At 40.7% G+C, this 24,027-nt stretch overlaps 1 protein-coding gene across 1 annotated transcript in view; it reads left to right on the top strand.

The window, feature by feature from the left end:
* cspg4 (chondroitin sulfate proteoglycan 4) overlaps positions 1–24,027 on the top strand; it is a 72,889-nt gene that overhangs the window by 24,389 nt on the left and 24,473 nt on the right. Inside the window, exons 2-5 of the mRNA XM_078256685.1 lie at positions 15,784–15,947; positions 17,259–20,810; positions 22,192–22,380; positions 22,557–22,832. Of these exons, the coding sequence (XP_078112811.1) occupies positions 15,784–15,947; positions 17,259–20,810; positions 22,192–22,380; positions 22,557–22,832 (4,181 nt within the window). The remainder of the gene's footprint in view (positions 1–15,783; positions 15,948–17,258; positions 20,811–22,191; positions 22,381–22,556; positions 22,833–24,027) is intronic.

The following is a 24,027-nucleotide window of genomic DNA, read 5'->3' as shown; positions in this document are numbered from 1 at the left end:
GTACTGTCTAATTGACCTGCAAGTCTGTTAAACAAGACATGTGGTCAGAGTGCCAATGTCTGCCAAATGGCAGCATGTTAAGCACATGTTCATAAAACATTAGGAGGGAAATGGAGAAGAAAGAAGGTGAAGGACAGAACATTTGCTCCAGAAGGGGACATTATCTGTAATAGCACCATCATAGCATACTTTCACTCATCCATAGTGAGCAGGAGCAGAGAAGTAGACTTCTTCATTAAATTCATTGACATATTTTAAACAAGGTACACAATTTGTTCTTAGTATGCTGCTTATAGTCTGCACGACTCATGTGCATGTAATTGCATTTCACAGTACGAGGAAATTACACTCACGTTCATAAATTTAACTTTTGTTGGCTGCCCAAGGGTTTTTCAATAGTAACCCAATGATGTAAACAGGGAATATGTTGTAACGAAATAACAGTCTTACATTACATGTTCCTTATCATGCTGTACTATAATACGAGGGATAACTCTGTCTTTTTATTCCCATTTCTTTTACATGTATTAACTGGTGAGGATGCTGACTTGCTTTTAGCATATGTATGTAGCCAAGAAAATGCATATTTAAGACCATTTTACATGGTTCTTACCTTAAAACAAGATTCAAATCTGCTAGCAACAGTTGTAATTATAACATGCTAAATATAGTGCTGGAATGGAAAGCTCGATCGGCATAGCAACAGTAACTACGGGGGACGGTGTTAAGCGAAGGGTTAATTGATAGTAGCTCTGCGTTTACTGCATATTTGCTTAACATGCTGTTGATTCCAACAGTTTTTTGTTCAGATAATTTTGTGACAAGTCTTGCAGTACATAAATGCAGGGGAGGTGTATGAAACAGGATTGAATTACAGACTCACACTTAACAAGTAAAACCTTTTATACAATCAATATCTGGATTAAGGAATAGACTTTTAAACCCTCTGGGGTTTGTTTTTAAGTTTTTCTCCACAACGTCAAGGTTTACAATGGTTGCCTCTATCCGCTTCTGTTATGTTATTGGCTACGGGGTCTTGTGAAGGCAAGCATTGATTTTAGTCATCATGGGCTTTGTTTTAGTCTTCAGTCAAGACAGTGACTATGTCTCAATGGAGATTCAGCCTCAAGCAGTGAATAAAAAACACATTCCTCACATCCCCTTTTGCCAGTCCTCAGTTCACTCGTTGGTGATTTGATGATCTCTCTCTCTCTCTCTCTCTCTCTCTCTCTCTCTCTCTCTCTCTCTCTCTCTCTCTTTCGCTCTCATTCACACTATGAATTTTCAACACTGCGCTCTTCCAACAACAGGATTCATCAAGGTCTGACAGCCTTGTCAATATTCACCACACAAAGGGGGCAACAAGCCATCTAGAACCTTGATGAGATGAACAAATGTGTCTTCATATATCTAATAATAGCCGAGGAGCTGTTAGCAATGCATGTAAAACTATGTGTAGCGATTTGGGTATTATGCACAAAATCTGTGCAAGCCATCTGTGTCTATGGCATGTTGCATCATCAATTGTGCTGTGGCAAGATTAAAGAATTGTCTTACAGATGATGGATGGCTCACAAGATGCACACAGTTTGGATTATCAGATACATTTTAACACAGTGTACACAAGTTAATGAGTTAATAAACAACAACCCTGAAACATAAACCATGTAAGTCTTAATGGATGCTATGAGAGTTTGTTGATGAAGCAACCTTGAGACACAAAAATCTTGAGATAGTTGAGAAACTAAATCGGCAGAATGGCAAATCTTGTTCACTAAAAGCAGATGTGGAGAACTCAATTTCCATCCAAATTAGCTTATTTTCCACTAGCTTTTGTAACTCAGTCGTGTTGATGCTTTATATCAGCTGCCTTTCCAAAATGCTGACACACATGCCCCTGTTTTGGTTTCTTTTTTTCATTTCTAACACTGCGGTCCATGGTGATCATCGCGGCCCTTAAGGTGCAGGGACACCCCACATCTTCCTGTTTTTTGTCTATCCGTTTCAAAGCTAAATGGATATCTATTACTGTACTGGGCAGTAAAAAAGTATAAAACAATTATTTTATTGTAAGCACTTAACAGCACTTTTCATGATATTCCAACAGCCTATGGCTAAGATTCATGGAATATATTGTTTGTTGAATGTTGTTGTTGTTGTTGAACAAAATATTTGTCAGCTTATCTAAATTCAAAATGCTTCCTTTTTGCAAAAACACTGCACCATAGCAGCTGAGTGCATGTAATAGACCCAAAATCCGAGTGTTTTATCAGTTTTCTACAAAGCACATTCTGTAGCTTCAGTGACAGAATTTTGGTGGTTAGATATCTCTGACCAAAATGTTCCAGGTGAGTCTTATTACCTCTGTCCTTGTGTTTTTAACTACACTGACTTGAACAGTACCTTCGACTTTTTAGCAAAGTCGATCCAAGCCTTTGATGTGCTCCAACTGCCAGTCACCTAACATTATCTATGCATATAATTAATGGGACTTTTACATCTAGAAATCCTAGACCCCTAAAATAACTATTACCATTTCCCTAATATATTGCTTGATCAACATAAAAAAAAGTGCAACATGTTCACAACTCCTTCTTCTTATAACCAACCCTTTTAGGATCACGGGGATACGGGTTATAGCTTCTGAACATACCTGAAGGCTACGTTCAGCTGTCACAGATGAATAATCCTTGTATCCAGTGTTCTGGCAATTTAGACAGATCTGTGACTGTGGTACAATAGTTTCACTTTAAGGACACACACCTCCATACGGTAGATCAGTCCCGTAGTTGAGAAGCAGTCAACCTTTAACAATAGCTGTACTGATCCTCTGTCATCCTCGATGTGGGTGGCACAATATGGGAGGAAGTTGTATTTCTCCACAGTCGTCTGCAATACATATGGTCGTGTCAAACACAGTGATGAGCATTTAGTTGAATCAGCCATGCACATTTGGGGGTAACACAAAAGAAGATTATGAGCAACTTCTCTCATATAAAATGAAGAAATAACACTGTAATCAGTCAGAAGTAATGAGGTGCATTACTCGTATTTACATCTCATGAATACTCGGTGAAGTTGTTGGAACAACAGCCCATTCAAACAAATTGGGTGTAATAAGGACCTTGTCTTTCTATCTGCTGATGTTCTGTGCTAACTTACAGAAACAGGAAAAAGAAAAAGGCTGTATGAAGATGTAGCTCTTAATTTTTCTGCACTCACTTTTTGTACTTCACAAGATTTTCTTTCCAGCCTCCCAGAAGCATGCTTCTCAGTTTTTCTAGGTCTTTTTCATCATATTTTTTTCACTCAGAACATTTTGTCTTTCTAAAATTTTCTGAAGGTTTTTGTGCTTTCTGTCTTTGAGGCATCCTTCATGGCACTGTGGCTTCAAATCTGACTCATGACCCTTGTCACAAGTTACCCTTTCTCTGAGGATTCACACATTAAATCCTCGCCAGAAAAAAGACAGCGTTGGTTGTTCGTTCAGATGCTTAGGACTATCTTTGTTCGCGTTTTCTTGATGTGTGTTTTGCAGGTCATGCAAATAATGACTGTGCTGTCAGCAGCAAAGAGGAACGTAGAGTCACTTTGTATACAACCAAAAAAATGTTTATCTTCACCTTCCTGTCTCAAATAACACCTTTGGAGTTTAGGGAGGATGCAGCAGCCAAAGTAAAACTTTCCCGCCCTGCTTTTATCCTGTGCCTTCGTGGCCAAGATGGATGATTCTGCCTCAAATGTTGCAAACTATAAGTGAAGAAAGTTCTTCCACGTGAAGTAATGGCTGGCAGCCATACCAGAGGCATTTAGACCTTGAGTAAAAGTGGCCTTGAGCAGCTAATGTAAATGCAGAACTAAACAGAATTCAGTAGGCATCGTGACATTTTGTGTGGTTTTTGACAGGAAACACATATATGGTGAATTTGTTATCAGCAACAACAATGCCTTTGTTTTGAAAACTATGACAGATGGCTGTAAAAGAAATAAAAAATAAAAATAAAGAGTTTCATTTCTTTTACCAGCAAGGTGAAGGTTAGTGCAGCCATAGATTACACTGTTGGACTTATTCTCTGGCTACATCTGTACACAGCACAAGCTGCCAAAGGGCGTGAGTTATGTACCATAAACAGTGGCTTGTGTTAGAGGATGCATGTTGCCAGGACATCCCTCCAGGCCCACTGCGGTGTGCAGAGTGGCTGCTGTCAGTGAATGATTTGGCAGGGACGCAGAGTTAGTTTCCCCCCTGGGACAATTTTGTCACCACATGTTTAAACCATTACCACAGTTGTGGCATGAGTGTTTAGGTCCAACAAGTCCAGTGTTTACATTAAATGTGTATTCTATGTTGAAGCCGTATATGCTCTGTGTAGGCACGGATGACTTCACAAGACAAATGGCCCAATTATGTTTTGGACTGAGGCAATTCAGATGCAAAAAGACTTGTGACCAGAAGTTTGCCGGTTTGATCCCGGGACCAGCTGAATAAATCTGGGAGAGAGACAGCAAAGAGCAGTGCTTGTTCCTTCGTCATTACACACTATAAGGAGCTCTTGAGCAAGAAGCGTACCCCCCACTGTTACCTTCCAGGTGTGTGTATGTAACTGTGTGGAACAGGGAGTTCCTGGAAAAAGTAATTCACGCTCAGTGAATCTACTCTGTTTAAAAAAAAAAAAGGTTAAATAAACAAAGTACACATTTTTCCCATCGCTCTCAATCCCCACTTTTGCCACTTAGTGCCTTTCCAAATAATCATTACTGTTTTGAGTGCTTTGGTTTGAGTCATACTTTAGATTGGTAATTCACATGTCACTGCCGCAACAAAAAATAAACTAATACGAAGCTCAAAATCACATAGAATTATTATTATTATTATTATTATAGATTGTTAATAAAGCACTTCTCTCTTAATTTAAAAAAACATCAATTACAGAATTACATTTGTTTGTGGTAAAGAGGAGAGAGAAAGGAGCCTGTTTCAAAATGTTTATCTCCAAAGGGTTTCACCCATGGACCACCATTTTCCACTGAAACCAGAGCTATCCATCTTCAAGTCTGTACTTGAATAATGAAACCAAACTGTGCAAATTGTGGAAAAATGAAATGGATATACAAGTTGCAGCTGGAAGATTAGAGTGCTGTTTACATGTAAGTTGTTTCGTAGCGTTCCCGGGCTTTCCATCTTATAGGCTGTTTTTGGCGGTTGAAAGCGGCTGGTAGAGGAAGATTGAGAGCAGGATAGAGGGACGGGAAAGAGAGGTGGAGGGGGATGGAGAGCACTCCTTACTTCTCCTGTATGAGAGTTGAGCTGTTGTTGAGTGAAAAGTGGCATTATGGGTTGGGTGGAGCAGGGCGGGCCTCCTCAACAGTAGCCTGGTGGAAAACAGTTGTGTTAATGGCGAGAGACGGTGGGCTGACTCAGCCAGCAGGCCATGGAGAACTGACTGCCAGGTTTGGAGACGTAAAAAAAAAATACGAAAACTCATATTAGAGAGAGTGTGTGTGTGTGTGTGTGTGTGTGTGTGTGTGTGTGTGTGTGTGTGTGTGTGTGTGTGTGTGTGTGTGTGTGTGTGTGTGTTTGTGCATGGGTGAATGATTATGTTTGCACCATGTACTTCTGTCTTTGGGTGTGTGCACTGGAATAGTTTAGAGTAACGCCGGTTGATGAAAGGGTTTAAGAGCAAGCATCTGGATAAAGCATTTATCTGGACCTACATTCAGCAGAGTTAGGCGAGAGAGAAGTGTCTCCAGGGTTTTTGGGGGGGTGGGGGGGGGTCGTCAGTCTGAGCTGGACAGGGTCAGTCTGGTGGTGTGTGTCTTCAGCTGGTTCTTATTATGGGGCTAATGTGACGCTCTGATCTGAAACACACACTGACTTTGCAGACCCAGGTTAAAGCCGGATATGGGTTTTGGGAGGCCCCTTCACTGCACTTCTGTATCACAGTTTCCCTCCTTGGAGCACAGCGAGACTAAGGGCCTCATTTATAGAAAGGCCTCACTATAAAATTTGGTCATGGAAAAGGGTGTAACAATGACACTTGAAAGTGATGTGACAAAGAGTATCTAGTTATATATATATATATAGTTATATATAGTTAGTTTATGATGTTTTATTTGTTTTTTGTCAGGTTTTTTATGCATACTTTTAAAATTGAATTCAACATAAAACTAAGGCTACTTTTGTGAAACTGCCTGAAATATGTACCAAAACCTGGCATTGAATGCTTGGTTATATTCAGACACTTCTTTACCTATTGTTGGACCAAACACTTATTCAACACTCTGATTTAAATCATAATTATGTTAATTTGGGGGGCTTTGTTTTGGTAAATGGACTGCTTTATTACCTTGGCAGACAAAGCGCTTCACAAACTGCCTCTCATTCACTTATTCACACACATCAATGGCAGTGGAGCTGACATGCAAGGCGCTGACTAGTCCATTGGGAGGAACTTGGGGTTAGGGTCTTGCTCAAGGACACTTACAGGATACATGAGAATCCAGGGATGATGCTACCATTATTACCTAGCTTCATTACTACTCGCTACCTTTACCTCTGGAGCTACAGCTGCCCAATGGAGTTTTGTAGAAAAGCATTGTTTACATTTCTCAAAGTAAAGTAGTAGTTAGGGATGCACTGATACCACTTTTTTTTCAGTCAAAATAGGCTACAAGTACAAGTACAAGTGCAGGTAATTACATTCAGGTACTTGCGGATACCGAGCACCGATATGAGTAGGCCTACTTAATAATACCATTACAGTTCTAACAATTAATTTGAAAACATGACTTTCCGAGGTGTACTTAAATGCACCGTAAGTTCCATCGGTGGTTTGGGGAGGCAAGATGGGGAAGGCAAAATGTTGCCACGGGTGTTAAGGGAAGCATGAGGATTTAACAGTGTTGTTGTTTCCCCATCATCTCCGACTCTGGCAGTGGCCATGGTGTCTGGAAGAGTCAGAATCTGCAGGCTACCGGGTAAGCTATGCTGTGTCATAGCTACAGACTGTTGCACATCCCCTTTCGAGTGAAATACAACCACTCTCTAGACCGTTTGACCTTTAGATTTTTTTTAGCAAGCTATTAGCCAACGGTAGGTTACCGTTGCCTTCTGCCAACTAGCGTCACAAGCAGCGATGCATGAAGTTGTAGCAGGTCTGGTCACAAAGTAGTTTTATGAGTAGGCTATGACTAGCCTACAGCAGTGAGCACAGTATCGGACCCGAAACCCGATACTGGTATCGGTATCCATGCATCCTTATTTGTACTAGCTAGGCCTATCTGTTCCAAAACGTATTAGCACAGGTATCAAAATCTACAATCTACAAATCTTCTAGCATTTTTGATAAATGAGACCCTAATGAGAGATAAATACAAAAAATAGGGGAAAACAGAGAAAAAGAAAAGGGAGAGTCGGTTTAATTCATGAGATCTGGCTGGGAAATATTTGAAGCCCCTGCAGCAGCCAAGCCCAACTTAAACCCCATCTCTATCAAGAGTTCCCCTGCATCGGACCCCAGCTGAGCAAAGTTTCTCTGGGTCCAGGTCTTAAATCTCTCCCTCTGTGCTGACGTTCAAGTGGAATGATTTATGACCATGAGCTGCTACTCAGCAAAGTGTTTTCCAGCCCACTGAAAAAAAGCCAATGTCATGCTGATAATTAGTGGTGTAGTGACTGATGCCTGCACTCATTCTCATAACTGCAATCATAAGGGCACTCTGAGCGAAAGCTGAATGGATCTATTGATCTATCCAAAATGACTGTTAACGGTGAATAAGCCAGACCTATGAATCAGGATGAGAGCAAACATGTAGACATGTCTTTTCAATACCCACAAAGAAGTGTTAAGGTGGAAAATGACAAGACCAAACCATAGTGCTGTTAAGTGTTCTCTGCCCATTCATACTTGAAATTGTGAAAAATAATGCCTCAGACGCTCTCAACAGTGTGCTACAGTGTACCGGTTGTATGTCTGATAGAAACATTAAAACCCACAAAAATACCTCAAGAGTGCAGTATGCTGACATTAAGTGAAGTACCAGGAATTGTTAAGGGACGTTTGAGTCACGACACAGGAACACAGGCTAGATGAAGAATGTGTTACATGCTCACGTCAAAGATGGAAAATCCCAAATTCAGGACTAAAAGAATACTTGAAAATCTATAATAGTATATATTTGTGCTCTCTTCAGTGCTCTTAACAGAAACGTTGACATTAAACAAAATACACTTATTGTCTTTCTTGCCAAAAGATAGGTAAGAAGATCAGTAGCACTCTCATGCCTCTGCACTGTATGTATGGAGCTGAAGCCTGAAGGCTATTAGCTTAGCTTACTCTGCCTGGCAGCTGTTCTCCATTTAATAGTTAGAGCATGTAACTCCACTGAAAATCAGTGTGAAATTGCGTTTACACTACAAAAGATGTGTGGTGGTGACCGTCTCGGCAAGTGGTACGAGTCATCGGATCACAATGCATCTTGGTGGTCATTTACACTTGTATTTAGCGCTGTCCGCTTGTGATCCGATCACCCATGACACCTTTCATAACCAGGTGTAAACAGGGTCAAATGTTATAGGACTTCCATGCATGCAGTATAATCCACATTGATACTCACATTCATTATGTTCCCAATATGAATTGCTTTGCCAATTAATTGCTTAATATGCTGCTTCCAGTGGAGCCTTGGAACTATGAGGCAGTGATAGCACATAAGGAAGTAGTGTATTTAGCTGCTTAGTGAAGGAGCAAGCGACAGTTATGAAAGGTTCAGCTGCCAATTTATATGCAAGACATGACACTGTACTTATGTAGAAATCTTGAAAACAGATGCAATTTATAAGGACACAAGGTGTACAGGTCATAAAAAATAGAAAAAGCCCTTAACCGAGTTGCATCAAATAGGAAAATGAGGGCTTCAAACTGGTGGCCTAAAACAACTAATATTAAAATAATTTAGTTTAATTATCCGTACTAATCAGTAGATGTAGCAACAGGACACAAACCCTCTTTGCTTTTGTGTTGACATTGTAAATATTAGAAATGTAAATGGCTGTACTTAACTGCTGTCTAATTTCCTCCTGCAATTACCTTGGACGGTCAGTGCTGTGGAACAAAGCCAGAGCAGTCTAGCCAGTCATGCGTTACATGCAGTGTTCTCAATTTTAGGATAAAGTACAGTAGGATAATGAAAATCCTTTATTGACCATTAAGTAGTACAGGGCACTTTGTATTCTGCAAGATGACAAATGTATCATTGTAAAAGTTTAATAGTCTGTATGTGATTTCCATCGCTATGTGGCACTACTTTCTACCTTCCTGTTCTCTCCCTCGACACAGTTTCCACATGGTGAGATTTCACACTGGATTTCCTTACCGGTGTGTTAAAATGTACTTCAGCTCAGTCTGTAAACAGCCTTGTTCTAGCTGAGGGGAAACAGAGAAAGTCATAGTTGATGTATAAACAATCACTTGTTAGAATGGTACTTGTACATGAGTATTTGGCAAAAGAAAGTGTGTGTGTAAATGGGTGTGGAGGGGGGTCAGTTGGTGTGAGGAGGGGAATATAGGTTGAAATAATATGAAGGGAGGGTCAGTCCTCTGATGTCATGGGGGGATAATTTTAACAGGACCCACCAACTGGGACCTTGGCGGTTGATGGCTTCCGTAGCTTGGCTGGGCTGACAGAGGCACGCTTTGTATTAGCCAGTCATAAACTACAGCAGAGCCCTGAGCCACTACAATGCTTCTGTTCACCGCTGTGTTTGTCTTACTATGTTGTTAGGTAAGTGAGATCATCAGTAAAAAGTCATTATGACCAACAAGTCTGTTAGTTGAGGGTGATGAGCCAACAAACTGTGAATTTGTGACACGCCTTATTCGACTGGATTATTGGGTTTGAGGAAAGATGTTTACCTTTTGCTGAAGCCCGACCTGAAAATTTGAGAATGTCCCATTGGGAAGTTTTGAAGTAGCACAATATTTCTTTGTTCGCTGTTGCCTTGAAATACAGTATATATAGCAAAGGTAACATGAAACTGAAATGCAGCCAACATTTGAAATGTTTTCACTGGCAGCTGTGCAGGAGAGTGTACAGACCGCAGAGAGAGGAGTTCATGGCAAGTTTCTGAAGTATTCCACAGTGATTTCCAATGATATGATTGGATGATGTGTGGTCTTCAGCTACTCCTCCATAACCTTCCACCTCTCTGATTTCCTGTTCTCAATCTCATCTCGATCCAGTGATAAAGAAAGAAAATGGCAGCACATACAAAGTCAGTCATCCTCAACAAAACAAGTTTGCTATAGAGGAACAAGGCCCTTTCCTTTTTGTTCTGTGTCCCTCTAAAGAAAGTGGGCTTTCTCTATTCATTTTGTATCAGAAACCTGGCCTTTCAGAGCCCCTTTCACATTAACAGCACAAACCCTGACAACACTGAGTCTTTCACATCCTTTCCATGCTTTCCCTCCCTTTTTTCACAGGTCCATTTTCCTAAACTGAAATTACATTACACTGCCATTCTCCTTTCACAAGGAAAGGTCATAATTTTTCTGATGCTGCTGCCACCCCTTGTCTGTTGTGTAAGTGCAATTTTTACAGAGAGGGAGCCTGAAAAGTTAATTATTGCCCCAGAGGAGGCCACCTGCTGAGGCTCCACAAGCCTGTTTTTTTAATGTATTGTACCTCTTCACTCTGGCTAGCGCTGGAGTGTCTCAGAGGGATGCAGAGGTAGGTGGGGATTTGAAAGAGGACCAAAACAGTGTTGTGTTTGCTTTCACACTGACATAGTCTGGCCTGAGAAATGGCTCTGTAAAGCTTGTAAAAGTGTGTCCCTGGGGACATCTGAAAAGTCAGCGGGGAAGGGGGGGTCCTTATAAAGCAGCGCTGTCAAGGTATGCAGAGTTGTGGCTCTGCTCTCCACTGTTTAACAGTGCTGGAGTTAGCAGTATTTTTTATACAGACTGCTGTATTCAGAGTCAGGTCTGTCAACATGTTGCACCAACATGATCACCTCCTATTCAAAGCAGCTAGTGTGCTGTGATCATTGTGGGAATATTTATATATATTGTTTTGTTGGCTTTCTAGTTATCCAGTGTCCAAAGTAGGTACATTGTAATTTACATTCATCTGAATTAACACACAGCTGACTACTAAACCAAAACTGAAGCGGCAAGCGTTTATCACTTAATTGTTTTCCAATTATCAATAAACGTTTTGACACCTATGCTAGCCACTTTGGTGTCATTTTTCAACGTGCTTAGTCGGGACTCTGTGTGTCACTTTTTGACAATCTGAGTTGGGACCGATTTGGCGTCAATTTCAATGTGCAGGGTAAAACTACTTAGTTAGGGTTAGGGAAAGATTGTGGGTGGGGTTAAAAAAAATGCACGTTTAAGTGACACGCGGGACAAGAACGACACAGTTAGGTTTAGGAAAAGATCGTGGGTGGGGTTACAAAATGTAAATTTCAGTGACACGCGGAACAAGAACGGGACATGAACCCCGTCGCTCTTAATACAATGTCATCTTGCAGTGCAGCTGTGGTGGTGCTGCTCTGCCCCGTGTGTCACATAAAGACGCTTAAGGGTGATTTTTGCGTTGGTAACTGACGCTGAGAGCCACTGACCAAGCGTCAGTATTTGGCAAGTTGGGAATGAGAACAGGTTGACTGTCCACAGGAATGCCCTGACAACTCTGTTACCTAGATAGATATACTATTCATTTGTTTTGCTAATTACGTAATTGCAACATGGATTATGTACAGTGGCAGCATTTTTTCAGTCAGAGGGAGGTGGTCGGGATGGTGGGAGAAAAAAACCCAGGTGTCCTGATTCCCAGGTATTGTTAAGTTTAGGCTACAAAAGTACTTTGGTTAAATTTGAGGAAAAATCGTGTTCTTTGGTCAAATGGTAATACAGTACAACATGTTCTGGCTCATAATTCAAGTCACTAACAACTTTAACCAAGACCTCGATCTTTTCTTAAGATAACCAGGTGCTTTGTGTGGCTAAACATAATCATATTGTAAAAGACAATTTATCACATCCCATTGCTTTAAGATTTTCCCAAGTCTGCTCAAAAGCAGCACATTCTGAGAAGTTTGAGAAGTTGAAACTAGCAAATATTTGGCACTTTTGCTTGATATATGACAATGTATCAATTATCGAAATTGTTGATCAATTGTCTTTATTGACCCAGCACCTAGTAGATGTCTGATATACAACTATTAATAATCCATGTTCTGATAGTCCACTGGGTTGCTTACTAGAAAACTAATGTTTATCGCAAGCACAAGTGCTATTGACCCTTGTGAGTGATGTAATTGTTCATCATGGTAATGACCGTGTTGCCATATGGAGGTAAATGCCATTACACCCTTAAAAGCTCTCCAATTCAATTTATGGTTAACAACACCCTATCCTTCGCATAATTATATCCAAGAGCCAGTATGTACTGTTGTAACAGACACAGCCCAGCAAAGGAAACAAATGACCAACATAGCCACTATTTATAGTAAAGCTAACCATGGTTTAACCATAGCTTACACAAGTAGGTGGTTTGTTTGGATTCCAGGCAGTGTTACCATGGCAAAATTGGAGTAGAGGAACAACTTTACTTCTGCATAACATTTTAAACATGTAAATCATATTATTTGAAAGAAATGTGCATACTCATAATGATAAATAAAACCATTAGACATGATATTGTGCTTGTGATTTGTAGTATTTTCTTTGATGACAATACAAGCAACAAGAAAGCATCCCAAAGTCCCACATCTTGTCTGTGCATCTTCACACTCATTTAAAATTACTCTGACTCATCGGCACAGTCAAGTCACAGGACACAAAGTCGTCTGAATGTCTCCAATCTTCCTGCACTTGTGGTCAGCGTGTCTCTCTTCCCCATAGCTTTTCCGGACATGTGTCTCTAGATTGAGACCAAAAGAGGATGGAGACGAGTAGGAGGAGGAGGAAAGGGAAAGAAAGACAACAGGGTAATTCATTCAGTCACTGGTGAAAGAGAGGAAGACTTCCTCAGAGCATTATAAATACAAGCGCAGTCAGTCATCAAATTATAGCCATCTGCATTGGCCTGAGACCAGGATTCTGCTTGACACACAATAAAGTAGTGTGATGTGGGGTGTGGTAGCTAAATGGGATCAGAGGCTGTCCTCTTTGGTGGTTAAACCTCCACACACAGACTGACACCAAGTGTGGCAGCAGTGTCACAGCTCCAGCTCACACTCTGAAGGAGCAGGGATGATCCCTTACAGATAATGATGCCTCGTCAGCGAAATCACCTCAGCTATTTCCTATCTACACCCAGCCCCAAGTCCCTGGAAGATGGACAATATAGCTGAGTGTTATGTTGTGAGTCTTGTGACGCTCATTCTCAAAAGCACTTCATGTTTACGTTTTTTTTTTTTCTCTCCTCCATCCTGTAGGTGTGAGTAATCTTTTGCATACCTGTTAGACAGTGTGCACATAGCAAAGGTTTAAGCAAGAGAGACAAAAGAAGTGTCACAGAGCAGGGCATTTATACAGATAGACTCTTTAGAATGTGCTTTTCTTCCACAAAGCCTATTCTGTACAGAGCTTTACAGAGCTTAGCTGGGGAACTAATGAATTCCAGGTCCAGGTACACTGCAGAGAGTAAAGCTATTGTGTGTATCATTAGAAAATGTGCTCCTTTTCCTGAAGGCAACAGCAGCAAGCTGAATTTGAACCAGAAAATCCCCAGGCAGAATTGTCTTGGCATCGCTTTCTCCTTCAGCTTTTTATCCCCATGCTCAGTGAACAAGCCAGCAAAAGCTTGGGTTTAAGAACCATGGAGCTCATTGCGATTTTATTTGTTAATGCAATTGCCTGTAAGAAAAGATTCTGTTCCCCCATTTTTCAGTTTCAGCCTGAAGGCTTCTGTGCAATTAGCACTAGTGTTTCATTTGGAATACCTTAGCCTTACCAGAAACTGTACCATAATAGCCTATGGCACAGTCAATAACAGCTAACGACAATAGCTTCCGAAAAGGGACATTTTTAAAAGGGATGAAGTGTAACTTTGATAATTTCATGTGATTCAGTAATACATCTGGTATTTGCATGTTCAGCTCCATTCTCGTTTTGAATTGCCTGAAAGGATCTTATTGCTTTAGTTTTGATAGTTTTCTCTAGTTTATTTCAGTTCATTAGTTAGAATTCACACAATACAGTATGTGATCATGTAAAAATATATTTTCTGTGACATTTAGTTTTCAGATCCACCAACATGGTGTTTCTTTGGCTGCAGGAGACCAGTGCTGTGATGCAGTGTATAATCAAATGTCTCTGTGTATTTGGCCCTGTGCTGAGACCGTTCATCACTGACTTTGTTCATGACAGAGCAGCCTTGGAACCAAAAGCAAACGCCCCGTGGTGAAATCACAAAAGCATGGGCACCATGATAAAAGCTTTGCTTTTGTCCTTGCTGAAATCAAAATGATTGTCTTTGTTCATCGTTATCCAGTGTTTGTTGCAGATCTGGGATGGAGGGGTTCATTTACAGGATGAGAAACCAAAGGACAAATGTAGCCTTCAGTGTTTTGAAGTTGGCAGCGTGGCATTAATGTAGATGCAACACAGACACAAGCTGCCTTTTAAAGGCACACATACACACAGATGACCACCTCCGAACAAAGTCTTGAGAAAATACTTTTTCCATATATAGCTATCAGTTGGAATGTCTTATTTTCCCTGACTTAGTTGTGTCTGAGAAGTTATTCTGTGAGATGTTTGCCTCATGGCATTAAACCCACCGCCCAGCTAGGCTACTGGATGCTACTGTTGTTTAGGAGGGAGTAGTTTGGCCCTCATGATCTCATAGGAATGTTCTAACTTTGACACAGCAATATCTCACTCTGCTTCACTATTCCAAATGTGCCAAAGCATTAGCATTGTGTGATGAGAAGACTGTATTCTTCGCTGTGTTCCAATGAGTTTCTGTGTCTTGTCCCTTGTGAGGGTGAGTGGGTGCCTAATGGAAAACCCCCTTTCCACATCTCATGGCTAAGGCCATGGAAATCCCATGCTGAGGAAACAGGGTTTTTGGAGGTGGTCCAGTTTAATTTCAGAGCATGTGCACTGGGAAATAATTGACTGCCTCAGTAGTTTACATTTTGTCGAGGGCCTCGCAGAGCACAGTCCGAGGCATGTGGCTGAATTTGCATATCATTGGAAACGAGACAGCTCAAGCCTGGGAAATCATGCACCCCAAGATTCTATATACCCGGAAAACCTCCGCAGGGGTAATGACTGAAGTCTCAGTGAGAGAATCCCTTTGAGGCAAGAGGAGCTCCTCTTCAGCCAGGAGCAGCTGGAGGACACCTGATAATAGAAATCAGTCCTGAGCAAGTTGCACTGTAATGCTCATATACAGTAATTAGTTTGTCAAGCTTCCAAATTAGAACTCACAGAGTTGCCATCTAGCAGTTGTAGGGTGAGTTTATAGCTTCATATGCAGGTGCCTCTTTGTGTTCGTCCTTTGTAGTGACACGTGTTATGTTACCACAGTGTAGAGAATGCAACTTGTGAGATTAGGCTATTTTATGTCAAAATGGTATATCGACAAAAGTGGCATTTTGTCTTCAGAAGTGCACAGTCCAAAAATAAATATGCGTATACATGTGTGTAGGGTGACATATAGTGAAAATCACTGATTGTTGCAGTTATGCAGCATGTCTGACTTCTAAGCTGACATTATGCATCTTTCTCATCTTTAAATGCAATGTCTTATTTTCACTCTTCACAGAATCCTACTTTGGGGACAGCTACTGCAGTTTACAAGCCTTCCAAGATGTCTCCTCCTTCCACCTCTCACTACAGATCAAGACGAGTCGGCGAAGTGGGCTGCTGTTTTTGGCTGCAGGAATAGAGGACTACCTGTTCCTTGAGCTCCAAAATGGGAAAATACAGGTAAATGGTTAACAAACTGTGAAGGAGGCTGAAATATTGCACCCTTTGAGTTTAGTAGCTCACATGGTGCAGCCAAGGTTTGCTATGCTAACATTATCAATTTTGTCATTCTTGAAAATTACTTGAATGAAAATAAAATAGAAGATAAATATTATCACTAAATTTGTTGTAAACTCATTCCAAAAAAAAGGGGAAAAAGGTGAGTCGTGTTTAGGGTTGGGTATCATTTGGGTATTTTCCGATACTGGTGCTAAAACGATACTTTTAAAATGGTGCCAGTGCCTAAACGGTACCTGAACAGATACTTAAAAAACACACTCACACACACACAAAATGACAGTCAGCAACATTAAAGAATGGCTTTTTTATGGTTAAGGCAATATGGTCAAATTTAAATAATTTATTTAAAATGTGATAATAACATTTATAAATAATGTTGTTTGAGAGCCATTCCGCTTCAAGACATGTATATGACACATTCCATAGATGCCTATATCTGAAAACAACCTGATTTAATTGTTCTGTTGCCTCCTCTAGTTGTACTAATGAAATGAGGAACCGTGACATTTTACATCTATAATTGTTTGACAAAAGCATTGAAAAACATCAGGTGTTCGATTCACAGAAAGCACAACATGTCTGCATCTTCAATAAGGTGAAGTCTCAGGGTATGTGTAATAAAAGGAATAATTACCTTTAGTCTTCTTTGTTCTGTTCCTCAAAATGATATGAGATGCACTGAGCAAATACATGTAATGCCTTATAAAAAATGAAATAGCCTTATCGGTCATGCATGTGTAGGAATCATGTCTTTTAACTTTATTTAAACAAAAGGCAGATCACTGATGTTACCAGTGAAACTGCTTAAAACAAAAAAATTAAAATACAGCTTAGTCAACACTTTGAGGAATTTTCTGGGGTTGTAGATACACTGCCTAGATCATAAATGATAATATTACAATAACATTAAGCCTAAACTCAAGTGTTTTATGTATCAACAAATTAGCCCACATAAATGGTAAGTGAGAGGATCCAGAAATGAGCATTGATAAGGATATTTGGGTTGTTATTTGTTTATTCAAGAGAGAGTTTCTTCATAAATATTGACAGGATTGAACAAAGTTGTTTTAACCCGTGTTTATTCATTTTATGAAAAGCATTCTCTTTAAACATTAGTCCTGAATCCCATCCATGTGCTGCCCATTTGTTATATCATGACTCTACCAATGGAATACACAATAATGATTACCATCATATGACACAATAATACTACACAACTACAATACATACAATGTTTTTGTTTTCCCTTAGGCACGGATGAACATGGGTGCTGGCGAGGTGACACTGTCCTCATCCCAAGGAGTACAGCTGAACAACCTTCTGGACCACAAAATCTCACTCACACTGCAAGATGGCAAACTCACAATGACAATTGATGATCTCTTTCCGACATATGTTCCTGTGGATGACGATGGCGAACAGCTAAATATTGACCAGGGCATTTGGCTTGGAGGAACAGGAGACCTGGATGCTGCCTACCTCAGCAATGCCATTCCCCCTTTCCGCGGCTGCGTGACTCAGGTCAAATTTGAGTCCCACCAGTTTGATATTCTCAGCACAGCGTTTAAACAATGCCACGACACGAAGGAATCCTGCAGCAGTGAGTTTGAGGCTGGTGATGGGGAGGCAACTAGTTTCAGCACTCCTGATTCCTTTGTGTCCTTCCCCACCTGGAGTGGGGCAAGTGGTGCTCCAAGGGTCTTAGAAGTCCTAATGAAAACCACCATTGAGGATGCGTTACTCGTTTTCCACCCTGGCCGAGATTCAGACTTTATTGCTATTGGTGTTGTGAAAGGCTTTCTCAAAGGTATGCTGGATATCGGCAGTGGCTTGAAGGTACTGGAGAATACCCATGTGCAGCTGGATGATGATCAGTGGCATAGAGTTAAGGTTCACATCAGTTCAGATTCTTTTGTCATTAATGTAGATAGCCAGTCTTCCTCCCTCCCACTTGACTCGTCACAAAATTTGGACTTGGTGGGAAACTTGTATTTAGGAGGTATCCAGGGGAAAATGAAGGATGTCTTTCGTGAGAGTGGGTCCTTAACTCACGTAGAGGAGGACATGACAGCCGAATCCTTCATAGGTTGTTTAAGCGAGATCAAAGTAAATCAAAAGGATAGAAGCCTTCAGGATGCTTTGGTGACCAAAGATGTTCATGTTAAATGTGAAGGAGAGGATTATGACTACTCAACGTACGATGACCCAGACGCAACTACAACCTCTCCACCTGTTAGCATCACATACATTGATATCGACATCAAGGATCAGCATTGCTACCCTACAGATGACATGCCAGAGATGTTCAAAGATGTGACAAAACTTCTTGATGTCACCCCATTGCTTGTGCCCGAAGGTGGGGAAGCTTCTCTTGATATCAACAACCTAAGCCCTACATTCGACCTCAGTGCTGCAGGAATGCGTCAGTCTCAGATAATCTTTACTCTCCAGAATGATCCCTGGTATGGCTTGATTGATATGAACACTAACACAAAACGCACACAAAAGTTCACTCTTCTCGATGTTGTCAATAAGAAAATTAAATATATGCATGATGGAAATGAAAGGCATGCAGATCAAATCCAGCTGCAGGTGGTAGCTCAAAGTAACGGCTACCTTCCAGAATGTTTAAAAACTCCTCAGGAGTATGTTCTCCCAGTTGAAGTTCTGCCCGTCAATGATATACCACAACTTGGTGGAGGAGAAATCACCATTACAGAAAACGGCAGAACTCGTTTGAGTCCCAGCCTAATCAAAATCATGGATTCTGACACACGCTGTGATGAATTAGTAGTAACTCTAACCTCAGAGCCTTCCATGGAAGTTGGTTACTTAGAAAACGGTCAGCAGCCAGGAAGAAGCATCTCAGAGTTCACTTGCAGGGAATTGAAAGATGGAAATATATATTTCATACACAGAGGAGGTAGTGCTGAACTTACCTTGGAGGTGTCTGATGGACAGTCAGTAAGCCATTCAACTACTTTTAAGTTATCTGTGACCCAGCCACATATGACTATTGTCACCAACACTGGCCTTCTCTTGTCTCAAGGAAGCAACGCATCCATAGGTGTTCAGAATCTGGCTGTCATCGCTCATCCTCGTAATGGAGATATTATATATAACGTCACACAACCTTTGATGTTTGGAGAACTCCAGATAATGACAAGTGATAGAATGTACAAGCAGGTTACAACTTTCCATCAATCTGATCTGGATAAAGGCCGCCTAAGATACATCAGCACAGACTCGAGCGACCAGGAAGATATTATGAGCGAGCGTATTCAGTTCAACGTCCACCTGGGACAGTTCTCCCTCTGGAACAACACCTTCTTGGTCAAGATCATCCCTTCCCAAGTGAAAGTTTCTAACCTGGTTCCACTGGAGATGGAGGCCGGTGAAGAGCAAACAATCAGACTCACAGAGCTTCAAGCCCAAGTTAAAGGGAAAAACCCTGATCCACAAACTGTAAAGTACATCATTGTCAAGCCTCCAACACTCGGTAGTCTCCAGTTGTCAGACAGGCAGTTGGCTGAGGGTGACATCTTCACACAAAAGGACATTTTGAACAGTGCTGTTAGCTACAGGGTGCCTGTGCAAAGAGCTGAGGGTAGTATAGACCAGTTCCAGTTCAGAGTCTTTGCTGATGATCAGTATTCCCCTCTATACACCTTTCCGATAACCATCCTCGCTAATGCAGATGCTCCTTTATTGACCAATGAGAGGCTGGTTGTCTTGCAGGGTGGTGAGCATACTCTGAACAAAAACCATCTTTGGATCCATTCTCCAGGTTCCACAGATTTTGTGTACCGGGTCACACAGGGGCCAAAGTATGGGCGACTGATAAGGGACTCCCCAACCGGGCAGCCTAGATTTGAGGGGGCAATAAGAGTATTTAGCAATGAAGACCTCCAGTTTGGAAGGCTTATTTACAAGCACGATGGCTCCAAGACAAGCAGTGATGAGTTCCGTTTTTCAGCATTTGATCAAGCAGCAGAAAGTTCAGACAATGAAGAAACAATGAATGGTGTTTTCAGAATTTCTATCCAATCCAAGAACGAGCATGCTCCTGTGAGGGTTGTGGACAAAGTCTTCAATATAGTCCGCCACGGTCAGCGTCTGCTAACAACAGATGTCATCCAGTTTAAGGATGACGACTCAGGTTTCAATGACACCCAAATTGTCTACGCTCGTGAGGGAATCCTCTCAGGCAACATTGTCTCAACATCTAATCCCTCTCAGCCCCTTTTCCGTTTCACACAAGCCGATCTACGAGATAAGAACATCCTCTTCATTCACCACGGAGCAGACCGGGAACGCTTCTCACTGCAGGTGTCAGATGGCTTCCACAAGACCACCGCGCTGCTTGATATCCAGGCAGACGAGCCCTACCTGCGAATAGTAAACAACACAATCATTGTCATTGACCATGGAAGCACCAAGACCCTTAACACCACTCTATTGAGCGCGGACTCCAACATGGACATCAGAGATGACAGTGAGATCAAGTTCCAGGTCATATCGCCACCCAGCGACGGCAGGATTATTGTGAGTGGGATTGAGGCTTCAGAGTTCACCCAGGAGGACCTGAAAAAAGGCGTTGTCTCATATGAGCATAATTATGAGAGTCTGAGGTCCAAGGACTCCTTCAGCTTCTCTGTCCAAGCAAGAGGACATTCTGAAGAGAGCACATTCAGAATTAAAATATTCAAGCAAGGTTACTTCTCTGAGCCTGAGGTGATAACCAATGAGGTCATCATTTCCTATGAGGGAGAGCACACCATAATCACCCAGGATAATCTCAAGGTAATGTTTACTGACTCATTACAATATGTTTTTACTAACTGGAATATTTTTGTATGTGATCAAGAGCTACAGTTCACAAATCTATCATTCATTTGCTTTGCTGACACCTAATCTTTAAAGCCCACATTTGTTTTTATATATAAAGTAATTATGTGACAGAACATTGTCTTTGTCTTTTTCAAGTTTATTTTCTCTATGTAAAATAGATTGTTCACATGACTCATTAAAGCATACTGTCTTATTTTGTATACCCTCTCTCTAATCTACATTATAGCCACATGAAAGCAGGTCTAAATATGACTGTGCAGTTGCTGCTTTTAATCTAGTTTATGTACTAAATTACAGTATATTAAGTGTGGGAAACAGAGCACTAAGTATCCCCAGAGGAGCTTCCTGAAGCCCACTGTAATTTAAAAGATGAGCCTGCCTGCACTTCATCTTAAAGGCAATTAATGAGGTTTAAATTTTCGGGCCATTCATAACACATTCTGTATATATATCTTGACTTTTAAAATATTGACATTTCTGAATGTAAAATGTTCTTTTATTTAAACTTTAATTTCACCATAGTGTACACATTTTAAATCTGCGGTCTTGACTAGAAAAGAACCCAGACACCCAGTACGCATACTACTTAAATATGTATTGAATATAGCCTTGACAGAATGGCTTTTACATCAGGTAAAATATTGACTTGGCTTGTGGGAGCTTTTTTCAATGTGTGTCCTTACTTAGAAATGGAAAGATCCTCAGAAATATTGTGAAATGCAAGATTGACTGCTAAACACCCCATAGCTTCAGGCTCCAATGAGTTTATCAAAGCTTCTCAGTAGGGTAACCATAAATCTGCTTGTGTGTAAATCTGCAGCATGACTTTAAAGGTTACCAAATGTCACGGATGTCTTTTTTTAAGTTTCTGTTTGTCATACAGTCACAGTTATCCAATTAAATACTCTTATGCATGTATATTAGGTATACACTGTAATAAAGTGGGCAGTGCTCTATTTTGGAAATGAGAAAAGAGCATCCAACTCCAGATGTTTAATATACTAACTTTGAAACACTACTGCCAATTTTAAATGAAAACTGTTTGTGTGTATTTGATTTGTTTTACCAACTGTCACTGAGGCAGTTGCACAGCCTTCTGCTATTTTTGTCAGCTGTGAGTAGTTCCTCTATTTCCATTGTGCATGCAGCATGCATTGGGGGACAACAGTGTCTGTCATCAACTAAAAGTCAAGCACTTTAAGTATGTATATATTTAATTAGCCAGAAAGCTGAGTAATGTCACTACACACAAAACATTTAGATGATCATTATACAAAAAAGAGATGAAATATTAAGATGTTAAATAATAAATGTGTGTACCTTTGTCTTTTAGGTGGATCAAGCTGATATTCTTCCTACAGAAATGGTGTTCACCATTAAAAACCCTCCTCGTCTTGGCCATGTGGTCAAGCTGACAAACAGCTCGGACAGCACAGCCTCGCCTGTCCTCGAATACAGTCACTCCTTCACTCAAGAGGACATTGATCAGGGACACATTCTCTATGTGTCTGCATCCATCCAGGTTTATTGTCATTCAATGTATTCCGTTGACGTGAATCATATGTGGCAGCTTGTTCTCTTTCATATTCACACTGAGAGTAAAATCAGACAAAAAACAACCTCAGTCTCTGATGAGTCTAAGGTTCAAGGTCTCTTTTTAGTATATCAATAACTTATTTGAACATCCATCTCTTTCAGGGCAATGACGCCTTCACAGTTGATGTCAGTAATGGTTTTACGACAGTGGAGGACCTGCACATCTCTGTGAACATTGTGCCCCAGCTCATCCCCATCCAGACCTTCAACTTTACAGTGAAGGAAGGCCTCAGCAGATCAATTAACGCAGAGATTATTAACATCTCGCATCCCTTCTACAGCTTAGCAAACATTGACTTTGTTGTGGAAGAGGCACCACAGCACGGGGACATCCGTTACCTGGATGGAGACGAACTTACTTACTTTACATGGGAAGAGGTATGTAATGATATAATAAAAGAAATATAGAAATGATCAATTACGTTACATATGCCAACAAAGAAGATCACCAAAGATCTCTAACCAGTCACATATACCTTCCTCCTTCTGAAATAGTACAGCTTTTTTTCTCTTGTATATCACCATTGGTTTTAAAGTGCTCATTTTCAGGTTCATAATTGTATTTAGAGGTTATATCAGAATAGGTTTACATGGTTTAATTTTCAAAAAACACCATATTTTTGTTGTACTGCACATTGCTGCAGCTCCTCTTTTCACCCTGTGTGTTGAGCTCTCAGTTTTAGCTACAGTGTGAGACATCTCACTTCTATTCCATCTTTGTTGGGAGTCGCACATGCGCAGTAGCTAGGTAAGCCCTGCTAGCTAGTCAGTTGCAGAGTATAAGGGCGTACCATGCTAGCAGCTAGGTGAGCATTATAACGTGTGTTACAAAGTCACGAGCATTTGTCACGGAAGTAAAGGCTAGACTACAATAGAGCTGTTTGGAGCAGTTTGTGAACAGTGTTTTCTGTTGGAGATGGTAAGTCTCTTTGGGATGGACTTTGGGCTTTTTCACTTTGTAAACCTATAACGTGCACAAAAAATATATAGAACACAATAAAGGAAAGGGAAAAAGCCAAAAAGCATAATATGAGCACTTTAACCTGTGTATGATCTCTCACTAAGTCTCAAAGACTTTCTAATCAACAATCAAGTAAAGTGTCTTTGTTTGCCAATATGGTGACATGCTATGCTCTTGTTACAATACTGGCTTGATTAGCTGCTGGGTAATAAGGAAGGTCATTGGGTATTTGCCTTTGATCCAGCTCCTCTTCTCTTTTTGCGTTATTTTAAAATATGATATTTTCTGTGTATGCATGTACCAATCTCTATAACTGCATTCAATTTGCATATTTTGCCACTTTGAACGACCTGCATCATTACAAAATTCTACAGGAGTACATGCAAAATTATGATATCTTAAATCATCAAAAAAATTGTGTTTTTCCATTTGGTTTCCCTTGCTGTTTTTGAAGTTCCACTTAAAATTCGGACATTTGTTTTTGCCCTGGTTATTGGCAGGAAAATGCCTTGGGGGAAAAAAAAAAGTTAGGCTTTTTAGCAAATGTGTATCACATGTATTGCCAACATACCGTCCTTTAACTAACATTTTTAGGATTAAGTTGATTTGATT

The sequence above is a fragment of the Sander vitreus genome, chromosome 8 (assembly GCF_031162955.1).
Source record: "Sander vitreus isolate 19-12246 chromosome 8, sanVit1, whole genome shotgun sequence".
Lineage (NCBI taxonomy): Eukaryota > Metazoa > Chordata > Actinopteri > Perciformes > Percidae > Sander > Sander vitreus.
Note: the sequence above shows the minus strand (reverse complement) of the source record. Positions and strands in the feature narration are given on the sequence as shown.